Source organism: Micromesistius poutassou (assembly GCF_964030765.1).
Source record: "Micromesistius poutassou genome assembly, chromosome: 16".
NCBI lineage: Eukaryota > Metazoa > Chordata > Actinopteri > Gadiformes > Gadidae > Micromesistius > Micromesistius poutassou.
Genome location: NC_140286.1, coordinates 15,127,453 through 15,153,355, shown reverse-complemented (window position 1 = coordinate 15,153,355; position 25,903 = coordinate 15,127,453). Strand labels below are relative to the sequence as shown.

Sequence of the window (25,903 nt, the reverse complement as noted above, 5' to 3'; positions counted from 1 at the left end):
TATTTATATAAAATACATACATACATACATACGTATAATTTTAACTGTTATGTTATTATTTGATTATATTTTTATGTATGTTTTTTATATGTAATAGATAGTGGTAATAGTTGGAATACTGCTACTATTACTAGTAATAGTAGCAGTATTAGTCCTCAAAAGCAGCTCACAATCACACTGAAGAGCTGGAAGATGTAGAAAGGATTCAACACCTAGAGAGAGAATGGTAGAGACTAGATAGGGAGGATATAATAGGTATACGGACCTGTCAGCATGCTCTCGTTTACTATGCTGGTTCCTGACACTAGCACAGCATCGCAGGGCATGATCATCCCATTGGCTGGGATGACGATGACATCACCAGGGACCAGCTCTGTGGACATGGCTTCCTCCAAGTCTGGGAAGAAAACCACAAAAAGGGCCCGGACTCTTGAGGTGATGAAGACATGAACACATTCACTCCATTGTTCTTTTCACCCCAAATAGTTTTTTTTATTTATTATTATAGCAGAGTTGTCTGTGTTGTGAATGACTGGGGTCACTGGAACTCTGTGAGGTCAAAGTGGGGTCAGCTAAGCTGAAAAAGGTTGGGACAGTCTGCTGTAATCTATTATTTTAATAAAATTAAGTCTCTCTTTCAACCCACTGGCCTTTCAGTTTTATCTATTAGATCTATTCTTCAATATTTGTACATGATTCATTCATATTCATCATTATGTTGCTTTTGGCAAATATTGTACCTTGAATTATTTTAAAAAGCTTCTTATCAGAGAAGTGTGTATGTAGAGCATACCTTTATCCCCTCTGCAGACGGACACACGGACGACACTGTGGGCCGCCACCATGTTGTGAAGCATGACGTATTGCTGGGAAAGAGAAGAAAGCCATGTGTTTAATACATTCTCAGTCAGTCACCAGACGTCAGCCACTTGGCTTAAAGCTTGTCTTGAGTGGTGGTTTTCTATTGGCTGCACACCCTGCTCCATTTAGAAAAAATGAACACATTGCCGGGGCGCAAAGGCTGTTATCAAATGTTGTTCAATGTATTTGGTTACGGCCTTTGCACCCGGCAATATGTCCCTTTTTTCTAAACATTTACAACTACTCAAAACACATTTTTAAACTGCGGAATGTAATACTGCTCAAACAGGGTTTAGGTACCCTCTAAAGGCTGCTACACACTGGCCAAAGTGTTGGCTATCTGAAACGTTTGGGGAGACTCGGACGACAGTACGACTGTGTCTTCAGAGTACTTTATAATATACTGGTTAGGTGTTTCTGTGCGACAGTCATCGGTGTAAAGCACTGCTGTAGAAGCTCACACTGAGCTTCTACATTGGTTATGGTGGCAGATGAGAAGGTTCTGTTAACCTTAACTATCTGGATTCTGTTGGTAAGAAATGAAGCATACCATATACCAAGCATACCATGAAGCATACCATACCATGGATTACGAATGGGTCTATTTTCTGCTGGATCATCTTGTTCACTAAAAGACTTGTTTGTATTGTGTTAAACGCTGATGAGAAGTCTAGGAAGAGCAATCTAGCGTCGGTCTTAGGTTTATCCAGGTGTTTTGCTATGAGATGGACCAGTGTGGTAACACCATCTTCTGTTCCACAGCCCCTGCTTGTAAGCAAATTGGTATGGATCAACTTGCTCTTTCATAGTGTTGACCAGGTGGCGGAGTAGAATTCTTTCAACAGACTTCATATGTCAAAGCTATTGGCCTGAAGTCACTATGTTCTTTTGGACATGGGGTTTTTGGTATCGGATTGATATGGGAAGTTTTCCAAAGTGAAGGAACAATATGTGTGTCAATGGATGCCTGGAAAATTGGTTGCCAGACTGGGGCCAGAATGGACAAGAAAAGCACTGCATTCGACTGGCCCTGCTGCTTTCTTTGGGTTTCTGTATTGAAAAGTTTTTCTTACATTCTCTGTAGTGATAATTCTGTCTGTCCGTACTATCGATGTGATGGTTCTGAGGATATCTGTACCTTTGTTTAAGTTATTATTTGGCGGTAGTCTTTGCGTTGTGTTTCAATGCAACTTTTCTGCCGAACAGGTCAGAAGAAAGGCTGGTGGGATAAAGGCAGTTGGTCGTTGGTTTGAGTCTGAGCGGTGCGTAGGCCCCTTAAAGCAGTGTTCCTCAACTGTCAGGTTGCGACCCAAAAGTGGGTCGCGGAGGGTGCGATCAAAAAATGTATTAATCAATTAATTAAAAAATCTATTTTTACTAATACTTTTTTATTTCTACTTTTCATTGCTAGAGTAAAGTGCTTTGAATGCAGGGATGTAAATATTTGTTTATTTATGTTTAAAAAGGTCACGATGAATGTGTGTTTCGAGAAATACATTTGCAGAAAATTAAGGCCATGGGAAAATGTAGGCCAGAGCAGTTGAGAACCACTCGTTTTAAATAGTATTTATTTAAAGTATAAATCAATACCAAAATAACACTAAAAATAATAATTCCAACTGGACAAAAACTTGATTTTGATGTAAATTGAGTTACTAGCAAACTGACCTTTTTGATAGTGTACAGTGAGGTGGCTATGGATATCACAGACATGAAGACAATGGCCGAGGCGTAGTAGTAATAGTCGTCAATGCTCCACAGAATCACACTGAAGAGCTGGAAGATGTAAAACGGATTCAACACCTAGAGAGAGAGAGAGAGAGAGCGAGAGCGAGAGCGAGAGAGCGAGAGCGAGAGAGCGAGAGCGAGAGCGAGAGTGAGAGAGAGAGAGAGAGCGAGAGCGAGAGCGAGATTATTTTTTGGAATTTATTTTATGGGTAGAGCTTTAATAACAGCTTTAATTCTCAACGCACCTCTTTGATGAGAAGTTCAAATATAGACGGAACTCTGACCACAATTTCATTCTCCTCAAAAAATAACCTCCTGTCAAAAGTAAAAAATAAAGATTTATGATTTAAGTTTTAAGTAGAACCAATTATTCAACAATAAGTATGTAAATAATCACTTTCATAGAGTGGTGTATGTTGGAATGTGCAGCAATATTTGGATTAGCATGTGTTAGCATAGTTGCTGACGTTGTCTTCCCAATGACAGTGGACAGAAAAACAAATACATGACACCAGAGTATGTGTATGTGTGTGGGTGGAGGGTGTGGATGAATGTGTGCAAGTGTGTGTGTGTTTATGGGTTTGAGTAGGCTGAGATGGAATGAAGGGATGGGGGTCAATTGGAAAGCAAATCACAAAAGAGCGGGAAGATTGAAGTCTTCTTATTGTCCCCTGTGTGTGTGTGTGTGTGTGTGTGTGTGTGTGTGTGTGTGTGTGTGTGTGCTCCAATGCTAATGTGTAGATGTACATCCATCCATACCTATGGGCCTGCAAGTGTTTACTGAGACCTGAGCTGAGTTCAGAGTGAATACCAGCACAGCTCACTTTCACATCCTCCAAACCTCTACAAAACACACACACACACACACACACACACACACACACACACACACACACACACACACACACACACACACACATAAAGTATTTAGTATTCATTCATTCAATACATGAATTCATCTTCATGGCAGTCGCATGTATGAGAGCAACTATTGAGCCATTATGAATACAGCCAGTGACAAGCCATCCCACTGTGTGCAATTCATGAATAAACAAAGTACATTCAGTGTATATATTGAGGTTTTTCAGCGGCACGCTTACTTGTACGTTTCGAAGTTCTGTATGACATCACTCCAGTAGTACTTAGTACTGTGGTGACTGAAGAAGTGGACCTGAACAGAACCAGAGAAGAGCGGAGATGAACTGTCTGACGTTTAGAGAGAAGCCATAATGGATGTCTGCATCCAACGTCTTTATTGAAGAATTATCAAAATGTCAATACATTTGTTGTGATGGAGGTATAAATAGTATTGGAGACAGTTGACCGTTTCTTCACTGAAATGAACAAATGAAGAACTATAAAAGTACATACACAAATTATATTAACCTTAAAACACCTTCAAATGCAGCTAATGTTGCCCTTTATAAAATACTTCCAAGTGCTTTTTCCTGCCTTTTGTAGAATGTCATGAATTAACAGGTTTATATGAGATCTATTCTATATAATAACAGTATTTTGACCTCAACATAACAGGATTGCACCAGGAATGGCTAGCCGTTTTGAACTAGAGGAGGTACCGGTACAAGCTGGTTGTGGGGGAACATCCCACAGCGGTCCCCCTGCTCAGTGGACAGGCCGGGCCCTCCTTCTCCGTTAGAGAGCCCGTCCCCGGCACACGGAGGCACCGCGTCAAAGGGCCTCTTCCCCGGGGCCAACATCACGTGCACTGTGACCCGGAACCACTGCCTGAACTCATCCTGTGGTGATGACACAGAACTGCTAAAATCACATCGTTCTGAATCAACCATCCATCAACTGAGGGGCATTTAGAATTGTATTTTTGTCTTAAATCAGATCTTACTTCTAGCCTACGATTTTATCCAAGTCGACTGACAATTAACGGTGGGAACACTTAAATCCTCCTAACTAGTTGGAGTGACAAACATTCATGTGTTACATGAGCAGGTTCCTCAAAAGCAACTGGCAGAGTGCTATCGGCATCCGAGACGCAAGGTTTTATACTGTATTAGTACGTAAGTTGTACACTTTGTTGTTCAGCTCAACAAAGTCACTCACTCAAAGGAGAACGGCAACTTATTTAACTTTGTATATCTAATTCTACTTCCTACATGTTCTACTCCCTACAACATGTTCTACTCCCTACAACATGTTCTACTTTCTACAAGGATTCTACTTCTTACAACATGTTCTACTTTCTACCTTATACCCGTGTGGCTGAAGGCTCTCAGAGGCATACATTGATTAGGGAGATCTGCTGTGACTCACCGTGGTCCGCAGCAGCAGGGTGCGGGCGTCTCTGATGGGGGAGGCGGTGCAGGTGGCCCTCACCCTCCACTCAGGCAGCCAGTACAGCAGCAGCAGGAGCAGCCCCCCTGAAGCCCCCGCCCCGAGCCCCACCAGGACCCTCTTCCACACACATGGCCGGTACCCCCACATCTCCTGTCAACCCAGCCCCCACAGTGTTACAGTGCTACAGGGTTATTAGGCCTTTAATCACTGCAACTCTGAAGCATGAATCATGTATTGGCATAGAGCGAAGTTATCGTTTATACAGCTGTGCTCCTACATAGACACTTTAAACACATTGTCATTTGCTTTGAAATCATAAGCTTTAGAAAACATCCTGTAAACCATTATCTCAGTTATTCACAGTGTATATGTGGCTACCTATTGTTATTTACAACTATAAGTTAAGTATGAATTGCTTACTTATGTGTATGTTCATGTTGGAACCATGTTTTATAAATGATCAAATGTATAAACGTAACAAGTTGTAAATGAAATGGTCAGTCTGTAGTAGGCTAGAGATAATCCAAAATAAGAGGAATGATCAAATGTGTAATTCAGGTGCAGGCTATGTTAAATAGGTGTATAACATATTGTTTTTTAAAAGGATTCAAAGAAAATGTCACCATCTCATCCTCCTTGCCCTGGTTGATGAGCTTCACCTCCGACGTCACCATCCCAACAGAGACAACACGACTACACAGAACAAGAACACACTGTTGAATGATTGCATCTTTGATTGATCGAGTCATGAAGAATCAAAAGTCACTCCTGATCGGACAAGGAAGTGTTTGACCAGGCGTCGATTGGCCAACTTAACTACATTTGAGAGCAATAAACGCTTGGGGAGCACAAATATAATTGTTACAAATTACCTACATTTGTATTTAATATCAGATCAGTTGCTGAAGAGTGAAGACTAACTAACACATTTGATGAAATGTCAATCGTGTGAACATCACAAAGTGTGTGCACGATCTGGTCAGCTTTCTGCAGCTTAAATTATTAGGCTACTGCTGGATTTCCTTTCAACGGTGGTCAACAAATGCGTAAGCAAAGTAATAAACCCCGAGTGCAGCTGAGCAGGCTGCAGCCAAAGTCCGAACCCCCGTTGCCATCTGCATGATAACTTGTTGCTTGGGAATGCAGTATGAGGCGCTTATAAAGGAAGCCATAAAAGAAAAGACCATTATTGAAGAGTTATTACTTGTTACACACTGCATTGTACCAGTAGGCCTATCATAACATGGGATTTGGTTATTTGATTATAGGATTCGGACCATGTTGTAAACAGGGTTAATCATTAAAGGGAGATCATTGGTTGTGTGTTGTGATATAGGTCAGGAGAACAGAGGACCAGGGGATAAGACTCACTGAGGATCTGGGTTCGAGTCCCCAGAATGTTTCTGTGGATCGTGAAGCTGCATCCCGTAGCCTACATTAAACTGATATGCACCTCAGACTGGCTCAACGTTGAATGTCATTTACTTTTTTAAAACGAACCTTTAATAACTTGAATTGATTAATGGGTTAAGGCTATGCGTTTAGGCTATGGTTGGAATATTCGGTATCACTGCTTGACTAAACAAGTTTATTCGATAGCTTCGTTTAAATCAACTTTGTCAGAGTTCAAATGAAAATGCAAATGTAACGTGCAAAGGAAAAGCGTGTGCGGCCAGTTTGCACAACGATCGAAACCTCAAATCCGTCCTACGCCTGCAAGTCTTCTGGATGCATTAAACCATCGAGTCCCTTGAGCTCACCCGCTTATATTTACCTCTGGCAAGTTCACCTGTGTGCAGAACACAACATGCATGAGCCGCTCCAACAGGGCTATTCAACTTACCAATTATTATTTCACTAAACATGCAAAAAAGTGCATTGCAAGAATGATGGTTTCCCGCGCCCGTCAGATATGTTAACATGATACAACGCGGGTCCAATATTGATGTGCAGTATGAGGATATTCCACGCGGCTTGCAAACCATGCGAGAACCGCTGCGCTTCGACCACTCACCATTCACAACCACTGACGAGGAAGTGGACAACAGGATGTGAGGTCATTAGGGGGACACCTTTTTTTTCTTTTAGGATTTATTCTTTAAGGTTTCATCCTTTTATCGTTGAGTAAGACTGGAAACAATGGGGGAGAGAGGGGAAGACATGCGCAAAGGACCACGGGCAGAAATCGAATTCGGGTCGCTGCGATCAGGACTGTCACTTTAATGGTAGGCTACGCGATGTCGCCCCTTCTTTTGGCGCATTCCTGATTAAGTTGCCCAGACTGACGAGAAGACGGTGTACAGCACACTCCACATATCATACCAAATGTAACTGGGATTAGTTCTAAAATATATATTCAAAGATTTGTACTTTTTGACGTATTAAAAAAAAAAAAAGACGCAAAACTGGTAGGCATATTGACAGAAACTTCAGTTCATTTACTTTGGAAAAGTTCAACTCACAAATTATGTCCAACAATATACACAATGACATAGCCCACTGGTAGTAGAGACGTTAAAACAATTGAAAGAATGATGTTATTCACACTACATTCACACTGAAGCACTACATTAACAGATTCTTGCATTTCAATCATTTCAAACAGGATCATAACATTATAACTAATATGAAATAAAATGATGGAATAGGAGAACACAATCAATAGAAAATCTTTTCCCCAGAGAAAATATATTGACATTTTAATCTCACGAAGAAAGTCGAATGAAACATTGTGAACGAGATTCTTTCAACATTGAAGATATTGGAGAAGAAATTATTATTTGACTTCAGCCTCCTTTGCCGTCGCTCCATCCACTGCTGCCTCTCCTTCGTCTCCTGCTCCATCCACTGTTGCCTCTCCTGCTCCATCCACTGTTGCCTCTCCTGCTCCTCCCTCTGCTGCCATATCTGCTCCTTCCTCAGCTGCTCCTTCCTTTGCTCCTTCCTCTGCCGTCTCTCCTGCTCCGACTTTTGCAGCATCTTTTGCTGCAGCATAAAGACAAAAGTAGTTGTAAATTAGGGCTAGAAGTATTTTTTATATGATATGCATCAGCCAAAATGTGTAATATTGCAAGATGGTGTAAAAATGGCTGATATTCAAATGTATTTGTCTACTTGGGCAGTGCCAGTTCAAAACAGGCTTGTTGGGATCCTGGCTTTCTCGAGACACTCATCTCAACCACCTCACACTCAACACTAGTCTTCCTTGGGGCCTCATGTACAAAGCTTGCTTACGCACAAAAAAGCTGCGTAAGCAACTACTCACGCAAACATTCAGATGTACAAAGACTGACTTGACGTGAGAAAGTGCGGTTCTCCACGCAAACTAAATGCCTGGCTTACGCACATTTCTGCTGCATTTTGTCAGTTGGCGGCACATAGAGGCAATGCAGCGCAACAACATTAGGCCTACTCGATCACGAGTCATGATGAAGTAATATTGCAATATGAGGCTAGTTCAAAGTGGATTTGAACGTCGGGATGTGTGATCTTAAATGCACTTCAATCATACATTATTGTTGTCGAGACGCATAATGTGACACTGTTGTTGATATTAGGCTAAACGTAAACAGACCCATAAAAATATATTGTTACTATTGGAGTTAAAAGGAAATTAAAAGGAAGCCCCAGCAATATTATTTTCAGTGATGACTTGTTTATTAAACGTTACATATTTCATGACCACGCATGACATCGCTAATGGATCTCTCTTCACGCATATGTCGTCAGATTCTTGACTGCAGTATTATTATTTGATGTTGCGTGGAGTAAGAACAAGCCATTGTTACTTAAATTCAATCTATCAATGAACCAGTCGGTTGATTTCGAATTATGTACATATTATTGACACCTTGGGTGTATGGGAACAACCGTCAGCATGCATCCAAATAAATGAGAATATAAAAGCATGCGCAAAATGTGGCAATAATCGATAGGTTGACAATGGCAGTGTTGGCCTTGTTAGAAGATGGTCGCATTCGAAATGAAGGGGTGTACCGCGACAATTATGATTTTTAAAAAGTGAGCCGATCCCAAATCACAGCTGCCACCCTTTGCTCAAATAGGGAGAGCTCCCCGACTCCGCCCCGCTGCCCGTCTGACCCACACTTCTCCGGTGGGCAGACACCTTTCTTTTTACGTCCACCTTGATGTCTGACCACTTTTTATTAATGTCAGCCAGAGTTCGGCTTTCGGTCCCAACCTCATTGACCGACTTGGCAACATTTTCCCACGCCAGTTTTTTTGCTTTTGGTGCTGATTCCGGATGAAAGAGAGCCAAACAAGATCTTATTTCTGGCCTCTACCTCCGAAATCAGCACCTCCACCTCGCATTCACTAAAGTTATTTTTTCTTCCTTTCTCCATTTTCTCCTTTCTCCTAACGAGCGCACTACTGCAGGTTTATTTATACGAATTAGCATATTAAATGAGGGAGGAGACTGGGTGGAGAGACGGGCTCGTGCACGTGCGCACAATTTCACGTTAATTGGGATGTACAAAGAGAATCTGTGTGAAATCGTGCTTACGCAAGGATTGATACATCCGGATTTATTTGTGCGCAACAGCTTTCCAAATTTTGGCGTCCGCAAAGTTTTAGTCAGAAATCCACACAAGTCTTAGTACATGAGGCCCCAGGACATGAGCGAGTATGAGGTCGATAGGGTGAGCAGTTGTGGAGAAAATCAAAGAACAGCCATACACACAGCGAGTCTTCTAACTAAAGTGAGCTTAACGGTTTGGTTTATCACAAAATTTAGACTCAAAGCTTTGTTAGGTCAAATAAATCTGAAAAAAAGCTGAAGTTAATCAACATCAAGTTCATCTCAACATTACCTTTATTCTTGTTCCTTTTACGTTTTGACGGCTTCGCTTTGCCACCAGGTTGATCTTTAGAGACAGGTTTTTCACCTCCCAGCTGGGTTTCAGGTTGTGATCCAGGCTTCTGTTTAGGCTGGTCTTTAGCCTGCTCTGCAGACTGGACACTGGGCTGTGCTTTAGGCTTGGGTGTAGAATGGGTGATCTGGGGCTTGGCGTAGGCCAGTGTCACCTTCTTGCCATCTATCTCACAGTCCTCCATGGACTCTTTGGCAGCCTGGCACTCTTCTTTCTGTGCAAAATCAACAAAGCCGAACCTGAGGAAGGTAATAACCGTTTAGGTTTTTTTTTTTGTGGAGTTTTTCACATCTGGTTACCCAAATGTTACTATTTATTTGTTATTATTTAGTTATGCAACCAAATGTTATTTTACATCATACCTTTTATTCCTTCAATATATTAATTACTGAAATATTGCTTTTATATACAACTTACTACCTTATTACATTATGTGTAAAGTGTACCTGACAATAAAGCCAGATCAGATTTGAATAATAATGTGATCTAATCCATCCACCATGTGATTCTTTAGTGGCATCCCCCCATATGAAGTCTATAATGGCTCTATCCAATCACCTTCCTCTTATGTAATGTCCCTTGCTAGTCATTTCACTTGGAAATATATTATACTGCAGACCGCAGTATACCGCAAGAGACCGCAAGTGTCCAAATATTGAACAGAACAGAAAACCAAATGCGTTGCAGGATAAATACCCTTTAGATTTTGAAGTTTTTTTGTCTCGAATAATCCTGGTAGTCGTGCATCCTTCGAACATAGTTGCAAGAGTCTCCTCGCTGGTTTTCTCAGCCAGTCCAGTTACGATCAGGGTTGTCAAGAGAACTACAAAAGAAGATGCATGAGAAGCGTGTTGAAAAGAGCATGTGTGATTATTGTGTCCGTGTTGATACTTCCTTATCATAATGCTCATCCATTTTTGTTGGATGGTGTCTAATGTATAAATCATATTCAATACATTTTTCTATTCAATCTCTGCGTGATTTTTCTGTGTGTTAAATGTGTTAATGTGTTAAATGTGGACACCAGGAAGACTAGCAAACAGTGTTTGCGGCAAATGTACTGAATAAACCCAATGTATTGGGCACACACAGAATTACAGGTCCACTGTATAGAATTGAGGAGGCATTGAGGTTGCAACCAACTGACTACCCCCCCCCCACCCCTTTTCCATTACAACTATTATGGTGGCCTGTATTCTGTACGGTGTCAGTAGGTACTTCCAAAATAATGTCATGGTCTACCACCACATTAAGTAGAAAAGTATCACGTGATGAGGTTCCTTGATTAATGTATAAATACGTTACTTAAAAATATACGTCATAGTGTACAAGTAAAGTTCCTTTTACATAGAATGCAATTGTTTGTATCCATTTGATTACTTGCGCTGCAGTTCGTGAATAATGGTTGCTTTTGATAACATGACAGAAAATCACCTTCGTTAGCCTCTCGCCGGTATTTAGTTCTGCTGTATTCAACGTCGATTGCTTTTTTCAATATCTTCACGCCTCGTGCCATTTCCATGGCGTCCTTGGCTTCCTTGTCAGTTTTAAATTCAACAAACGCAAATCTGTGGGAAACAGTTAGGTCAATATTTTTTACCCCAAAACATTAGGGTCTAGTGCAAACTGTGAGTCACAACCCGGCAGTAGCTCACAGTCCACCCAGGCAAGCAACGAACATGTCAAAAAGATTATCCAACGTTTTGGATATTGGCTCAGAATATCTGGTGGGTTACACCACGGCAAGGTTCAGTAACCCTTGAGGCTCTACTGTAATACATGGTCTTACCCTCTTGCGTTGTTACCGTCCTTGGGTATGTTGATACCAACAGCATTCTTGAATATCTTCTTTAGCTTCGTCTCACTTTCCAGACGAGGCAGGTTTTTAATAACCAATGTGTTAGTGGGAGCACTTTCCTGTGCAATGGCTAAAGTGAATAGATACATAGATTTATTTTAATGGCATTGTTCAAGTAATATCAGTGTCTTTGTAGTATTCAGGCAACAATAGGTACCATAGCTAAACGCTTACCTTGAGTGTTTTCGTCATTGACACTGCCATTATTTTTACATCTGTAAGCGTTGATCTTTATTACTTTCTCTCTGAGTTTCTTCCCTTTTTTCTTCTTCATGGCTTTTTCAGCAAGCGCCTTGGTTTCAAAGTGAAGAACTGCGATGCTGTCGAAAATGTTAATCGAATCACAGTTTTAAAACATAGTGAATATAATCCATGAATCCAGACAACTAACTATTATATCAGTCCTGTAGGGATTCTTGCACTAGATGTAGGCCAAAATACAGAATAAGACTATTGCAACAAAAGCAAAAAAATACAATAAAGTGGCAACTAGCTAGGTACTATGAGATGAAGGGCTGGGGTCCAGGGACAGTGCATGCATCTGTTGAGAAAGATGCTAACTATGCATCTGAATTCACGGCCTATTTTGGATTAAAGCATCTGCTAAACTACTAAATAGAGGTTCCAACTCATGGCTCACCCTCTGGTTGGGCCTGGGGTTCCTCCAGGAAACGTTACATCGACTGCAGTTTTAAAGATGCCCATAAGCTCAGCCTTCGTTGCATTGTGGGGAAGGTTTGTCACCGACAACCACTTGGCAAACTTGTCTGTGAAAGAAAAAAAGTCACAGCAAAAACACACTTTTACTTAAGCTACTTTATAAGCATGTCTCTGGTCCCATCTGCAGAGACAACTGATTAAAATCATAACACCTCAACTATTTTGTCAACTCGACAACATCTCATTCATTCTGAAAGTTTTGCTAATTTGTCAAATTTACCTGCTTTCTGCTCGGGAGTAGATTTCACTCTCTTCCTCTTCTTGTCCTCTTTGACTTTGACTTTAGCTTTGGAAATCCTCAGGGGCAAATCAAGGACCTTTTTACCATTCAGAGTCAAGGCTTTGGTGAAGTCTATCTCAGTTGCCAGGTCTACATATGCAAACGTCCTGTATGAATTCAAAATAACATTGTTATTGTTAACAGAATTTTAATTGAATGACACACACCACACCAAATAAAATTTAACTCTCACCGGTCAGTGTGTAGTCTAATATCCTGGACCAACAGACTTTCTGTCAGTAAGTAACTTACAAGGGAGCTTTTTATTTCTTCATATTTCTTTGTCTTGTTCAAATTGCCAATAAAAACACAGAAACCTATAAAGAAAATTGAAGAAAAAAGGGGGAAATGAGGGGCACAGCTTATGAAAACCGAACGTTATATTGCAGAACTCTGAATAGACACGTCGTAAGTTCGTTTTTGCATAGGCCTACCTTCATTTGAGGTTTTAGTTTTTTTTGTAGGGCAAACAGTGGCTTCTGACTCCGCTTTCCTTTTCCCGTTGACTGTGGCAAAATACAATCATTGTCTTTTCATAAACACTAATAAATACAGACGCACAATATGCAAACTAACAGTGGCTGATTTACCAGTATCTCCAGCTTCTTCCGCCTTCGGTTGCTCTTCTTCGCCGACCACGATCTAATATCACAGGTAGTGAATTATTGACAACAATATTGAACATCGCAGAACATAATCTTAGGCGGAAGATCAGATGAGAGAAAAACACGATTTTGCTAGTACACGTGTATACTGTATAGCTACCCAATAGCATTTATGCTACCAAATATCTAAGAAAGTGTTCATAAAGTGTCTGCAACACACATATTGACGTACGATCACTGTAATGGAAGGAATGGAATCATACCTCTGATGATGCCATCATTGTGACAACCATTGATTATCGATTGTAATTGTGTTTCAGTTATTCAGTCGCTGACTTAACACGTGTAGTCCTCCAGTCCGAGAGCTCGCACACCAACACATGGCATTGGCCCCACAGATCAGGCGCACGCGTATTGCCTACGGACACTCCTACGGAAGCCGAGAAGGGTCTATGGAAGCGAATACAAATGATGCCATTCATTTATGACATATCAAAACAGTATTTCTATTGTATTTCCATTTAATGTAAATTCCAATTTATTGCGGGGGAACTTTTTAATATGCGAATGCAACTTGACGTTCATTATCTATAATTTTCCTCGACTTGAAAGAGGAAAATATTTGTCTATGTTTGAAAATGTAGATTGCTTATTGGAAAATTGCTTTATCATTTTATTCATGCCTCAAAAAATAATGTTCGTATAATTCAAATAAAAAACAATTGATTAAAAACCAAATTAAAGTCGCCTTATATTTTGCATTTCAATGTCCACTTTATTACGGGGGCAAATTCATTGGGAAAATTAAAATGTGAATAGGATCGCATAGCACTTAAACTTATTAGTGCATTAGTGACATTCTCATTTTTAAAATCGCATTTCCATATGATAATTGTCCTAAAAATGCTTCCATACTAAATATCGTAGTCGGGTCAAACTGGAACAACATGTTATGCGTGGACTGGTCGCTCAAATACTCTCAACACGGAAGACAAACTCCAGACCACAGCGTCGTGGTCGGGGTCACCTCATTTGACCAGCAGAAGACCCGCATAATGCATGAAGTGATGAAAGGTCCTAAGTCCAACGCAACGTCTGAACTGCATGCAGGGGGTAAACACACATGGACTTGTTGATTTGTGTAGTGTAGTCGCTGGAGAAGATGCCTACTCAAAGGAATGGATATAGAAAAGAAAGTTTCATCTTATCCGTGGACGTAGGAACAACCACAATAAGGTGTAATGTATTTGACAAGGAAGCCAAGATCCGCGGGACGTGCAGCAGCAAAGTATATTAAATCCCTTCTTCCATGCTATTTATCCATGCAACTAAATCGCCTTGCAGATAAACCGAGACTTGTGTTTGCCAGGTTGTCCTGTTGTATCCAGAACCAGGCTTGGTGGAATTGGATCCAGAGGAACTATTTAATGGATTTATAATGGTCGTCAAGGGGGCTGTGCAAGGTAACACTGGGCTATCGACTTTGTACCGCTTTGCAGTGTTGTGTGTGTGTGTGTGTGTGTGTGTGTGTGTGTGTGTGTGTGTGTGTGTGTGTGTGTGTGTGTGTGTGTGTGCATGAACTAGTTCAAAATAACTAGTTCATTGAACAAGTTAATTTTTCTATGAACTTTGAACTGAACGTAACATATTTTTAACTAAAGAACTTGAACTTGAACTAGTTCAGATTTTGTGACATTCTGAATTGATGCTTAGGTCCAGATGACATGATTATTAAATAGAGTTACTGCCTTAGTTGTGATGAATGAAACAGGTGTACAAATAATATCCACAACAATTTGAGATTGTAGTGATGGGCAGTAGGTAATGGAGAGGATTCATTTAAAAGATAAGCACAGAATACAGTTTTTCTTCAGTTTCTAAAAAAACTGAACATGAACTAGTTCAAAACTGAATTGGTGAATGAACGTGAATTTTCTTTTGTATGAACTTTGAACTAGTTCATGTGAAGTATGAACTTGCGCAACACTGCCGCTTTGTTCCACATGTAACACAATACAACCCAACTAATTTGCTTGTTTTTCTCGTTTTTGCTTATGTGTGGATATGACACACACACACACACACACACACACACACACACACACACACACACACACACACACACACACACACACACACACACACACACACACACACACACACGCAGACGCAGGTGTGCAGATGAGCCAGATCGCGTCGCTGGGCATAACCACTCAAAGAGGGACATTCACGACATGGGATAGGTAAACAGATAGCTTTCTTATCTGTATGTGTAAATCGGCCTACATTGATGATGATTCTGTCAACAATGACCACGTTACACAACTACATTTGTAGTTAAACCATAATTCTCTATCTTATGCATCATGTGAACATATCTTCACTACACCACAATTCCATGCCATTATGACAACACTATTGTGTATTTTCCTCAATGTCTTGTGTCTTTCCTAACCACTTGTCTGCGTTCACTACTCCAGAACAACTGGACGTCCTTTTCATAACTTCATCAGTTATCAGGACCTCAGGGCCACTGAAAGTGTGAGTTCTTGGAACGGCTCCTACACCATGAAGGTGAGCGCACAAGTTTCATGATTTTCTTTATTGGCCTTCAATTTATAGTAGGAATTTATAGTATCAACATTGCCAGTGTTATGGGTTCAATTCCCACTGGGGCCACCCATCATAAGTATGTATGTATGCACTCATGGTAAGAGGCTTTGGATTAAAACGTCGACCCAAAATGGCATATGGGATATTATAGGTTGAATTTATGTCACTCTAAATCTGGTGCTGAAGGACTCGTGTTGGTAAGTAGTGGAGGCGGTCATTTAGTTAATGCAGCGTCTGGCGGTTTTCCAACGGTCTCCTCCGCAGGTGGCCCAGGGAGCGATGAGGCTGCTCTACTTGGTGTCCAGACAGAAGCGTTTCCTGGCCGCCAGCCTTGTGGTGTTCTCCCCCCAACATGTCACCTTCCGCCTGCTCTGGGCCCTTACACACTACAAACAGGTCTGTGCCATGCGTCTGCTGTCTGCAACACCGGCCTTGGGACTGGGAACTGTTTTGGATCGTGAGACGTGTTATGAATTTTCGTCCAGGAAAGGCCGCCGAGACAGGATCGCTTTTAACTCACTTTATTTGGTTAAGGTTATTGGTCTATTGTCTATCGTCTATGAAACAAAAGGAGAGGGATCGTATATAACACGCGTGGAGCGTCTCTAAGCTTTACATCTAATCGATATGCCGCCCAAGAGATTCTGGCCTAAAATGGCGGAGTCCGAGTTAAATAAGAAGGTAGAGGTGGGCGTGTTCTGTGGCTTTAAAAGCCCGCCCCCTTTCATGATCAGCTGTTGCCTGGTTGTGCAGCAGTCTTAAGGCTTATGTTATGTATACTCAGTATTGTGGCTATGGGAGAATATTATGGCTGAAATATGTTACAGACGTGACCCAGTAGTCTGTGGGTCACCCTGTCCCTTGAGATAGCCCAATACGCAACATAGTGGCCGTCTGTCAGCCGCCTTATGAATCATTAGGTTAGTAGTGCTACTACTATTAAATCTACTAATAGTAATACAACATTATCTATATCATATATGAACAAAAAATAATTAATTTTGGACACTCTTATTTTTTTGATTTTTTCAATTCAAATTGAATAGAATAAATGAAGCATGATCATGGAAAGACACACTGACAGCATTTACCAAGGCTCTCCAATAACTCAATGAAAGCACATGACTTTGAGGGGGAGGTGTCTCACGACGTGTGAGGTGTCTCATGACGTGTGAGGTGTCTCACGACGTGTGAGGTGTCTCACGACGTGTGAGGTGTCTCACGACGTGTGAGGTGTCTCACGACGTGTGAGGTGTCTCATGACGCGTGAGGTGTCTCACGACGCGTGAGGTGTCTCATGGCGTGTCTCGTGGCGTGTCTCATGACCTTCTGCTTCCAGCTCCGCCAGGCCGTGGCCGAGGACACCTGCTGCTTCGGGACCATTGACACCTGGCTTCTGTTCAAGCTCACCAAGGGTACATTCATGTTTACTCTCAGTACTTACCCAACACTTTCTTATCCAAAACCAAGTGAGTCTGAGAACACAAAGCATACACACTAAGCTGTTCATATATCTACAATTATTTCAGTGTTGGTAGGAAGGAAGGGCCTTGCTCTTCTCATTTCATGCAGATGTTGTGTGTTATGTTGTGTTGTGTTGTGTTTAAGTCAGTTGGTAGAACCATGTGCTATGCTTACCAAATGAAACCTCTAACCATTTTTTTGGCTGTCCATCGCATGGCTTATAGTAGTTTGGATTTCATGGTACTTTATGTGTGTGTCTGTGTGTGCATGTCTTTGAAGGGTATGCAGGTAAGGCTCAAATGTTTTTGCTCACTGAACTGCTCCTTTTCTATGCGTCTTTGTTTTCATACTGTACCTGTGATTTTGCACTATGTTTGTGTCTTGTGTTTTGACATTGTGTTTTGTGTTTGTAGACGGTCGGTTGTATTTTGCCACTGTGTCTTGTGTTTTTACAATGTCTTTTGTTTCTGACTCCTCAGGTGAAGTCCATGCCACGGACTACTCTAATGCCAGCTCCACTGGGATGTTTGACACCTACCAGGTCTAGTGAAAAGGCCTTTTTATTTATTCTTTTTTTTTTTGCCAAGCCGGTTCAGTCACAGCTTGGCACGCCCGGCAATTTCACTGCCTTGCCTGTCTAAATCCGAGGGGGTAGAATCCCCCGTCGTCACGGAGCGTGCTGTCTTGGGCTGTTTCCCAATGTGAAGGCTGCAGCCTTGCTAGAACGCTTCCTTGCGAGTCATGTCCTATGGAGATGAGGCAAGAGTGCTGGCTAGAGTGCTGCTTAGCGTTTGTAGCGTTCGGCGTTTGGAACGACTTGCTAGTGTGGAAGCGCTTCCGCTTCCATTTTTTAATCCCGCTCCAGTGGTAAATATTGTAATATTTTAATTGTTGAAATTGTTATTGGATACAGTACGTCTTCGTTTAATGCGACTGCATCACCTTCTCTCACATGATCAACAGCTCACAGATTTCACCGTCTCTCCAGTTAGAACTTGACTCATGTTGATATTGCTGCGTTGTCTCTGTCTAGACAACGCAGCAACACCTCTACCCAAGTTTCGCCCCTGGAACCGCGGAGCTGTCGCATTTACATCAGAATGAAACTGCCAATGTGTGTAGGGTCAGGGAGGGTAAATTGGGGGTGCTAGCCCAAGCAGGCAATTTACCTCGGGCAGTGTAAACGCGCACACCATGCCGGGAAAAAGGCATGCATAAGACGGGCATATTTGGCAGTGTAAAAACGTGTGTGTGTGTGTGTGTGTGTGTGTGTGTGTGTGTTTACAGAGTAACAGGATGTACAGTATATTATTATACTGTGTGTGTGACTATAATTCCTGTGTTTGTAGATGTGTTGGAGTGGCCTACTCTTCTCTTTGTTATCACTGCCATTTTCCATTCTCCCCAAAGTGGAAGATACAATGTGAGTCAGCAGTTTGTATCTAAGCATATCTTATAACAATAGTTTGTTACAGCACTGTTGTAAAGCACTTGTCTGTCTTGAGACAAGACTTGTATTTCCTGTTTTTACATTTAGCCGACATAGTGCAGACAAACATTTACATTTAGGGCATTTTGCAGACGCTTTTATCAAAAGTGACTTACAATAAGTACATTTGTCAGAAGAAAGTGGAACAATATATCGCTGTCTGTGCAGTAAGGATGTTCATAGAACAAAGTGCTAAGCACTTAAGATGATAAGATGCTACACAACTAAGTACGAAATACAGTAAGTGTGTACATTAAGTACCAGGACGTATAACATACAATAAGTGGGAGGGAGTGGCTATGCGGAGTCTAGGTGGCATGGCCTAGGTCCCACTGAAGCATCACCTTTTAGAAAACAAGAACAGAGATTGCTTCTAGCTAGACCGGCAAAGCCCTTCTTGTGGGCACTATACTATTTTTAGGCACAATTTTTGAAGATTGAAGGTAAAAAGTAAAGTCGATCAGCATATAAAATTGTGTGTGTCCCTTCTCTCCGTACAGCCATAGCTTTGGCTCCACACACTCCTCCATATTCGGAGTCTCCATACCCATAATGTCTCTGGTGAGTCTTTCAACCATATTTTCATGTTTACATACCTCAGATATGCTGAATGACAGACTGTGTATGTTATGTCTGGAATTCATTCAAATATTTAGCCTTTTGTGAGAAAAAGAAATACTGAATTGATAAACCCCTGGTCCAGATTGCTGCTGTTTGTCACGTCCTGTTAATAATAAGCCATCCTGTTTGCTGACCTACTCCTGTTATTCATCAACTCTCAGCTTTGCAAAGGCCACCAAAAGTGAAGAATATACTTTTTGGTACTGGAACTTTTATTACTTTTTCAGTTTTAAATAAACACTGCAAATGAAAGAAGAACTATGTATTTGCATGTATATTCTTGTTTTTACAATTAAGGCCAGGGTAATAAATTGTATGCTTCATATTTTATATCACGGATTTCAATTGTGTTAGATTGCTGACCAGCAGGCGGCCATGTTTGGCGAGTGTTGCTTTGATGTGGGCGATGTCAACATCACCATGGGAACGGGCACCTTCATCGACATCAACACCGGCAGCAAACCACATACATCGATAGCAGGTAACGTCAGAGAAGATGGAAAATAAAATGTATATATAATATATAATATAATAATGTGTGTGTGTGTGTGTGTGTGTGTGTGTGTGTGTGTGTGTGTGTGTGTGTGTGTGTGTGTGTGTGTGTGTGTGTGTGTGTGTGTGTGTGTGTGTGTGTGTGTGGTAGGGCTGTACCCGGTGGTGGGGTGGAAGATGGGAGAGGAGGTTGTGTTCTTGGCGGAGGGCAACGCGGCCGACACGGGCACTTCCATCAAATGGGCTCAGGGCCTGGGTGAGTACCATCACCGGTGTGTTGGTGGTGACTGACGACACGGGCAGGACGGGAAGGAGCTGCCAGGGTTTTCGCTCATCTCCCTGGCCAAAAGGTGCTGGGTTCCACCCTACCCGATCTCGTCAGTCTGCGTACAAATAACACGATTTGACACCAATTTTGCGTCCAGTTGATAAGCCAATGCTTCCCGTTAACTTCTGCGGAGAGCAGAATCGTCAAGTACCACCCATCACGTCATTACGTCCACCAGCAGACAAACAACATCAAATGCACAAAGCATCATCAAATGCTAGGTTCTGACCCACTAGGTTCTGACCAACTCGGTTCTGACCCACTAGGGTCTGACCAACTCGGTTCTGACTCACTAGGTTCTGACCAACTCGGTTCTGACCCACTAGGGTCTGACGGGCAACACTTCTGAGCGACTCCAGCCTTACTGAAACACTAGAAGTCCAAATCTCAGATGTGTCGTTCCTGGGACCCAGGGGAACGTAGGAATGTTGGCATCCCTGGCCACCTCGAAAGGACCCGAAACAGGGCGTAACCTCCAACTGTTTGGTAACGGGGCGGGCAGTTTCCCAGTCCTCCTTTTTGGTTTGATGGAGATGGAAATATGTGCCTTAAGGTTGATAAACAGAGCTGGTCTTTGGACAAGTTTTTCCAATCTGGGGTGAAAAGGTCTATAAGAGGCCACACCCCTTATGAGATTATAAAAAGTTAATGTGCATTTCGCGCATAACTTTTTTTGGTTAGGTCGGTAAGGTCACCTTAGTAAAAGTCCTAAGGTGACGGTAAGGAGATTTAAGAGGCTCGGTGCTGTGCTTCCAGAGCTGTTCTCTGATGTCCAGGAGACCAGCGCCATGGCCTACAGCGTGGCCAACTCTGACGGGGTGTGCTTCGTTCCGTCCTTCAGCGGCTTACAGGTGTGTTGGTGTGTGTGTGTGTGTGATATTTGCTAAGGCAGTTTCGTCGTTTCTTCGTTTCTTTCTCAGTTTCAGTTGCAAAGATCCCGTTCTATTTAGTATAAGTTGTTTTATATTTTTGACGTTTCAGCTTTTGTTGATTTCAGTTTCAGCTAACCACATCACACTGATGTCTATATTACGCAGTTCAAATGTAATTAATCAGAAACTGTCATTTATCCTTTTCATCAATTTAACTGTGAAATTATGCTGTCCATAAGTCCCCTTGTATTCGTCAGTTTTTCATGTTGTCTCTTCTTTTAGTTTCTTTAACATGGTCTTGTTGTATCTTCCCTCTCTGCTCCGTGTTGTGTGGTCACCCGTGTAAGTTTGTTTTCTGTCGATCATGTACACAATCTAATCCTAGCATGCACTGTTGTGTGCACATGTTGATGTATGGAGGAGGCTAAATTTATCTATAGGCGATTGACTCAAACTTAGTTTTTTTGTATACATATTTTTTTATCTAAAAATAACAATAAAAAAGTCGACTTGCATCCTCTTGATGGCTACAGGCTCCACTCAACGACCCCAAAGCCTGTGCTTCCTTCATGGGTCTCAAACCATCCACCAACAAGTGCCACCTGGTCCGAGCCATCCTGGAGTCCATAGCCTTCAGGTGACCTTGTGATCTTTGTGTAAGGATGTGAGTTGTAGCCTGTACCTAGACTGTGACAAGTTGTACCTAGATTGTTACAGTCTTAGGTTGTTGGTACTAGGGGCGGCATGTGTCTCAGGAGGTAGAGCGGGTTGGCTGCTAGTTCCATCCCCGGCTCCTCCTTGCTGAGTGTTGAGGTGTCCCTGAGCACCTCACCCTAACTGCTCCTGACGAGCTGGCTGTCACCCTGCATGGTTGACTCTGCCGTCGATGTGTGACTGTGTGCATGAATGGGTGAATGTTAGGTAATATTGTAAAGCGCTTTGAGTGGCCACTGGTTAGAAAAGTGCTGTATAAATGCAGTCCATTCACCATTTACTTTGTTGTGTTTCAGGGTCCGTCAGCTCTACCAGACCATGCTGAGCGAGATCTGCATTCCCATCACTAAGATCCGGTACACTGGACCTTTGGTTCAGAAGCCCTTCAAAGAGGCTGTGGTTTCCATGACCAACACAGCCACACATTCACCTCGCTGCAGCTCTAGAAAATGAAACACAAATAAAAAAAAAGGCTTTAAAAGTCCTATTTTTCATGATATTAGGCTTTTCCAATCATGGGTATGGAGCAAAGCTTGTGTGCAGCCCCTCTCGGAGCGGACTGCCGGGCGGCCGGTTATCCAAGCTCACCACGGGGAAACACTAAGTTGTTTCCCTGTGAGGAATGTCTACTTCCTCTGCTAATGCAATTTCAGTTTTATCGTCAATACATTACGTGCATCGTACAAATCCACAGAGCGATGATGTTACAGGCAGACAGACGATACATTATACATTGATACTGTTACATGCACTACATTATGACTCCTTAACGCTCTGTATTTTCTCTTTCTTCTCTTTCCGTGTGTGTGTGTGTGTGTGTGTGTGTGTGTGTGTGTGTTTAGTGTGGATGGAGGCGTATGCACTAATGACTTTGTCATGCAGCTGACCACTGATCTGATTGGCCGGAAGCTGGCCAGACCCGTCCACCACGAGATGTCCTGCCTTGGGGCAGCCTTTGTGGCAGGGCTGGGAGTGGGTATGTGTCAACTTCAGACACACATGTGTTAATACTTAATTGTACTTGATTCATTGGAAAAGCGACTTACATCATGTAATTAATGAACAGTAAGAGGCATCTGAGCTCAATGCGGGCTGGGGTGCAGACATTGGGGTAGGAACCCAGATCCTTTCTGCTTGAACCTTTCGCCTAACCATCACGTGACTCAACAGTCACAGCATCAGAACAGTGGTGGCTTTCACCACAATAGTAACTGTGAGATAGAAAAGCTGGGCGGTCGCACCAAATAGCGGGTACACACACGGCATTCCATCCACCACCAGAGTAGCACTCACAGAGATGAGTCCCACACGCACGCACGCACATGCACACCCACGCACACAAATTAGTGCCGCCTGCACAATGACTCGGATATTGGCTTTGCCCACACAGATGGCAGACTGCATTAGAGTCCCCCCTCTCTAACGGTGTCCTCTGTCCCAGCAGGATTCTGGAAGAACCAGGACGAGCTGAAGCGGCTCCACACCACGGACCAGATGTTCGTGCCCAGACAGGCGGCCCAGAGCAGCACCGAGCTGGGGCTGGTGAGTGAGGAGTACGAGGCCGTCCTCCAGAGCTGGGAGAAGGCTCTGCAGCGCTCGATGGGCTGGTACAGCAGCAGGCCTTGACCGTCAGGGCACCGCCGCAGCGCTCTTCATACACGCTGCATAGGAGCTTGAAACTCAAAGAGTCGTTCTAGGAGCGATTCACACCGACAACCACACACGTCAGGTATGGACATACCATACATTTGTGGAAGATTTAGTAAAGGTTTCCATGATTATCCCTCCATTTCTGATCAATTAGCTTGTCTCTGGTGGCAACTAATATTTCCATAGAGGCCTGGGAGTGGTTTTCCAGCGTCACTCGCTTTCTCGCACTCTCGCTCGTCTGAGACCATTATGCCCACTTCTTTTCAATGATTGGTTTGTGGGAAGATTTTTTCATTTGGGCCCAACACTTGCGACCACAGAGTCTATTGATGTCGAGTGGTGAAGACGATCCATTTAATGACCCAGTTATTCTAATTAACGATCAGAAAAGATCAGCTTAGATTACCGAGGAATCTGCCCAGGGAGGTCTGAGCAGCAGAGAGAGTCAAAGAATGTCCTCTTTCCAGTTAATTAATCCCTGTACAATCCTGTACATATTCCCTTTAAGACTGCCTTGAAAATGACTGAAGAAAATGTGCAAAGCTATGAAATATTGTTTTTAAAAAGGACAAAAAAACAACATATTGAGCGATATAGTCGATGGCAGACGTCTGTCAGGACTGCACATAATTCTTTATGTATCGTACCATTTAATAATTTTAGCAGGAGTACTGCACGTAACTGTGAATAGTATGAATTATTGTTGTCATTGCGTAATCCAACCAATCCAAGTACTGGATTTATTTTCTTGCTTAAACCTCTAATGTGTTCGGGGGGGGGGGGGGGGGGGGGTGGGGTGGTTGACAACCAGCTCATTAAGCTCAATAAGTTCTGGGTTCAAACCCCCATTGTCCATTAAAAACACGTTTTCTGTGATACACAATGTGCGGGTGTTAACTGAACTCTGAAAGACCTAACCACTGCATAGTTTCTAGGTTGTTTCCTTCAGAATTGTAATTGGCCTGTGTGTGTTTGAAAGAGAAAAAACAAATATGCAATGTAACTGTATATGGCCTTCCAAATGTCTAACTGAACTCTTTGTTTTATACATTGTGCAAACAACAAACTTGACTTGATCTCAATGACCGTGTTGGGGCTGCTATGATGTCACATGTCCTGTCCACACTAGTGCATCTCACACTAGTGCATCTCACACTAGTGCATCTCACACTAGTGCATCCGTCTTAATACATTATACACGATATGTTGTTTTAAATACTATCAGATCAACTTAGAATACCTTCATTTATAGCTTTGTATTTACATGTGTTTCATATTGGGTACCTCCATAAAGTATAGATAGATTATACAGAAGCCCTTGACAGCAGTATTTTCTGTAATTTCCTGTACTTAAAATCTGCTTACTTTACTATACCTATACTTTACTATTACTATACCAAATAGAGATTTGTTGTAGTAATAGTAATTTACTATATTTACTATAGTCATAGTAAATTTGTTTATTTTGTGTTGTCATTTCCATACAGTCCACTAGGTGATGCCATTGGCATTCAATTTCATCTCTTTAGTTTCCAAAATGGCTTTTTCCTTGCTGTTAAATACATAAGTAGTACCGCAAGAGCCAAGTATCAACATACCACACAATACCCTAAAAACGGTCAGATTGTATATACGGGGTGAATACTGTTTCCAAAAAGTACTCTGTGTACTCGTATGAGGACAGAAACTCACAGGCTGCTCAGTATTATTAAAATCGGTGTAAAACTATTTTGGCAATTGGAAATCAGCTGAAGCAGCCCCTCCTGAGAAATACAATATCTAATCAAGTTAATTGATACTGTAATAATGTGTCATCTTAAATCCTTGGATTAGCATGAACTAATTCTGCAGAATTGTTTGTACAACATCCCTGATGCATGTCAATCATATTAGTCGTTTTCATGTTAAACTCTATTCTGTTGCCAATCTCCAAAATGTTCACTTGGTGTCAGAATGGTCTGGGAGTCCAGGTCCATGACTCATTCTGGGGTCGCCCTGTCTGGCCTGAGAAGATGAGACCGAAGAACCCACTAAGGTTCATCTAAATATCTTCATCCTGATTATCTTCATTCTGTTAAATGAAATGTGACATTGTGTGCTATCTGACAATGTGCTATCTGATGTTGACACTGTTTTGTCCATGTGTCTGAGCACACTGTAGAGTTTACAGAGTGAGAGTGCAGTCTGAATTCAGGGTAATGTTGCGTGTTACATGAGGTCATTGAATACTATAAAGCATTGACGCAGTCCTACAGGGTGAATCTTACATGAGTCACAGGAGCATTCATACTAGAAAGTATGATGTTAAATGTATTTTTTGATTTTGCTTAGGAGTAACTTTTTAATTGATTCTTGTTGGACTAAAGGGCTAGTGCATTTAACGTTGTTCTAATGTCGAAGTGTAAT

General features: G+C 42.0%; 3 protein-coding genes across 5 annotated transcripts in view; 1 reads left to right on the top strand and 2 right to left on the bottom strand.

Moving 5' to 3' along the window:
- The window catches only part of LOC311361092 (polyamine-transporting ATPase 13A3-like), a 30,654-nt gene extending 23,754 nt beyond the window's left edge, over nucleotides 1-6,900 (bottom strand). For both annotated transcript variants that reach the window (XM_084481277.1, XM_084481278.1), the window contains exons 1-10: nucleotides 6,743-6,900; nucleotides 5,523-5,592; nucleotides 4,876-5,049; nucleotides 4,167-4,346; nucleotides 3,690-3,760; nucleotides 3,349-3,432; nucleotides 2,835-2,904; nucleotides 2,530-2,664; nucleotides 794-866; nucleotides 266-397 (exon numbers count right to left, since the gene is read on the bottom strand). In XM_084481277.1, the coding sequence (XP_084337403.1) occupies nucleotides 266-397; nucleotides 794-866; nucleotides 2,530-2,664; nucleotides 2,835-2,904; nucleotides 3,349-3,432; nucleotides 3,690-3,760; nucleotides 4,167-4,346; nucleotides 4,876-5,049; nucleotides 5,523-5,573 (970 nt within the window). In that variant the 5' untranslated portion in view covers nucleotides 5,574-5,592; nucleotides 6,743-6,900. The remainder of the gene's footprint in view (nucleotides 1-265; nucleotides 398-793; nucleotides 867-2,529; nucleotides 2,665-2,834; nucleotides 2,905-3,348; nucleotides 3,433-3,689; nucleotides 3,761-4,166; nucleotides 4,347-4,875; nucleotides 5,050-5,522; nucleotides 5,593-6,742) is intronic.
- Nucleotides 6,901-7,312: 412 nt separating this feature from the next.
- Nucleotides 7,313-13,645, bottom strand: LOC311361390 (nucleolin-like). The gene is made up of 12 exons (XM_084481558.1): nucleotides 13,518-13,645; nucleotides 13,240-13,291; nucleotides 13,084-13,155; nucleotides 12,843-12,966; nucleotides 12,590-12,756; nucleotides 12,290-12,416; nucleotides 11,824-11,969; nucleotides 11,581-11,719; nucleotides 11,226-11,359; nucleotides 10,488-10,614; nucleotides 9,732-10,030; nucleotides 7,313-7,884 (listed from the first exon to the last, which is right to left on the bottom strand). Exons 1-12 carry the CDS (start codon nucleotides 13,545-13,547, stop codon nucleotides 7,676-7,678), a joined length of 1,626 nt encoding a protein of 541 aa, XP_084337684.1. The 5' UTR covers nucleotides 13,548-13,645; the 3' UTR covers nucleotides 7,313-7,675.
- Nucleotides 13,646-14,242: 597 nt separating this feature from the next.
- On the top strand, nucleotides 14,243-24,286 carry gk5 (glycerol kinase 5). Of its 2 annotated transcripts, none has more exons than XM_084481163.1 (16): nucleotides 14,243-14,542; nucleotides 14,624-14,717; nucleotides 15,422-15,497; nucleotides 15,735-15,828; nucleotides 16,132-16,263; nucleotides 17,207-17,282; nucleotides 17,811-17,872; nucleotides 18,681-18,754; nucleotides 19,321-19,381; nucleotides 19,796-19,922; nucleotides 20,085-20,189; nucleotides 21,018-21,112; nucleotides 21,667-21,770; nucleotides 22,144-22,203; nucleotides 22,690-22,823; nucleotides 23,289-24,286. In XM_084481163.1, exons 1-16 carry the CDS (start codon nucleotides 14,417-14,419, stop codon nucleotides 23,471-23,473), a joined length of 1,605 nt encoding a protein of 534 aa, XP_084337289.1. In that variant the 5' UTR covers nucleotides 14,243-14,416; the 3' UTR covers nucleotides 23,474-24,286. The 2 variants fall into 2 exon arrangements, with proteins under 2 accessions (XP_084337289.1, XP_084337290.1); XM_084481164.1 differs by having other exon boundaries at nucleotides 14,244-14,542; nucleotides 23,292-24,286.
- Nucleotides 24,287-25,903: the final 1,617 nt, after the last annotated feature.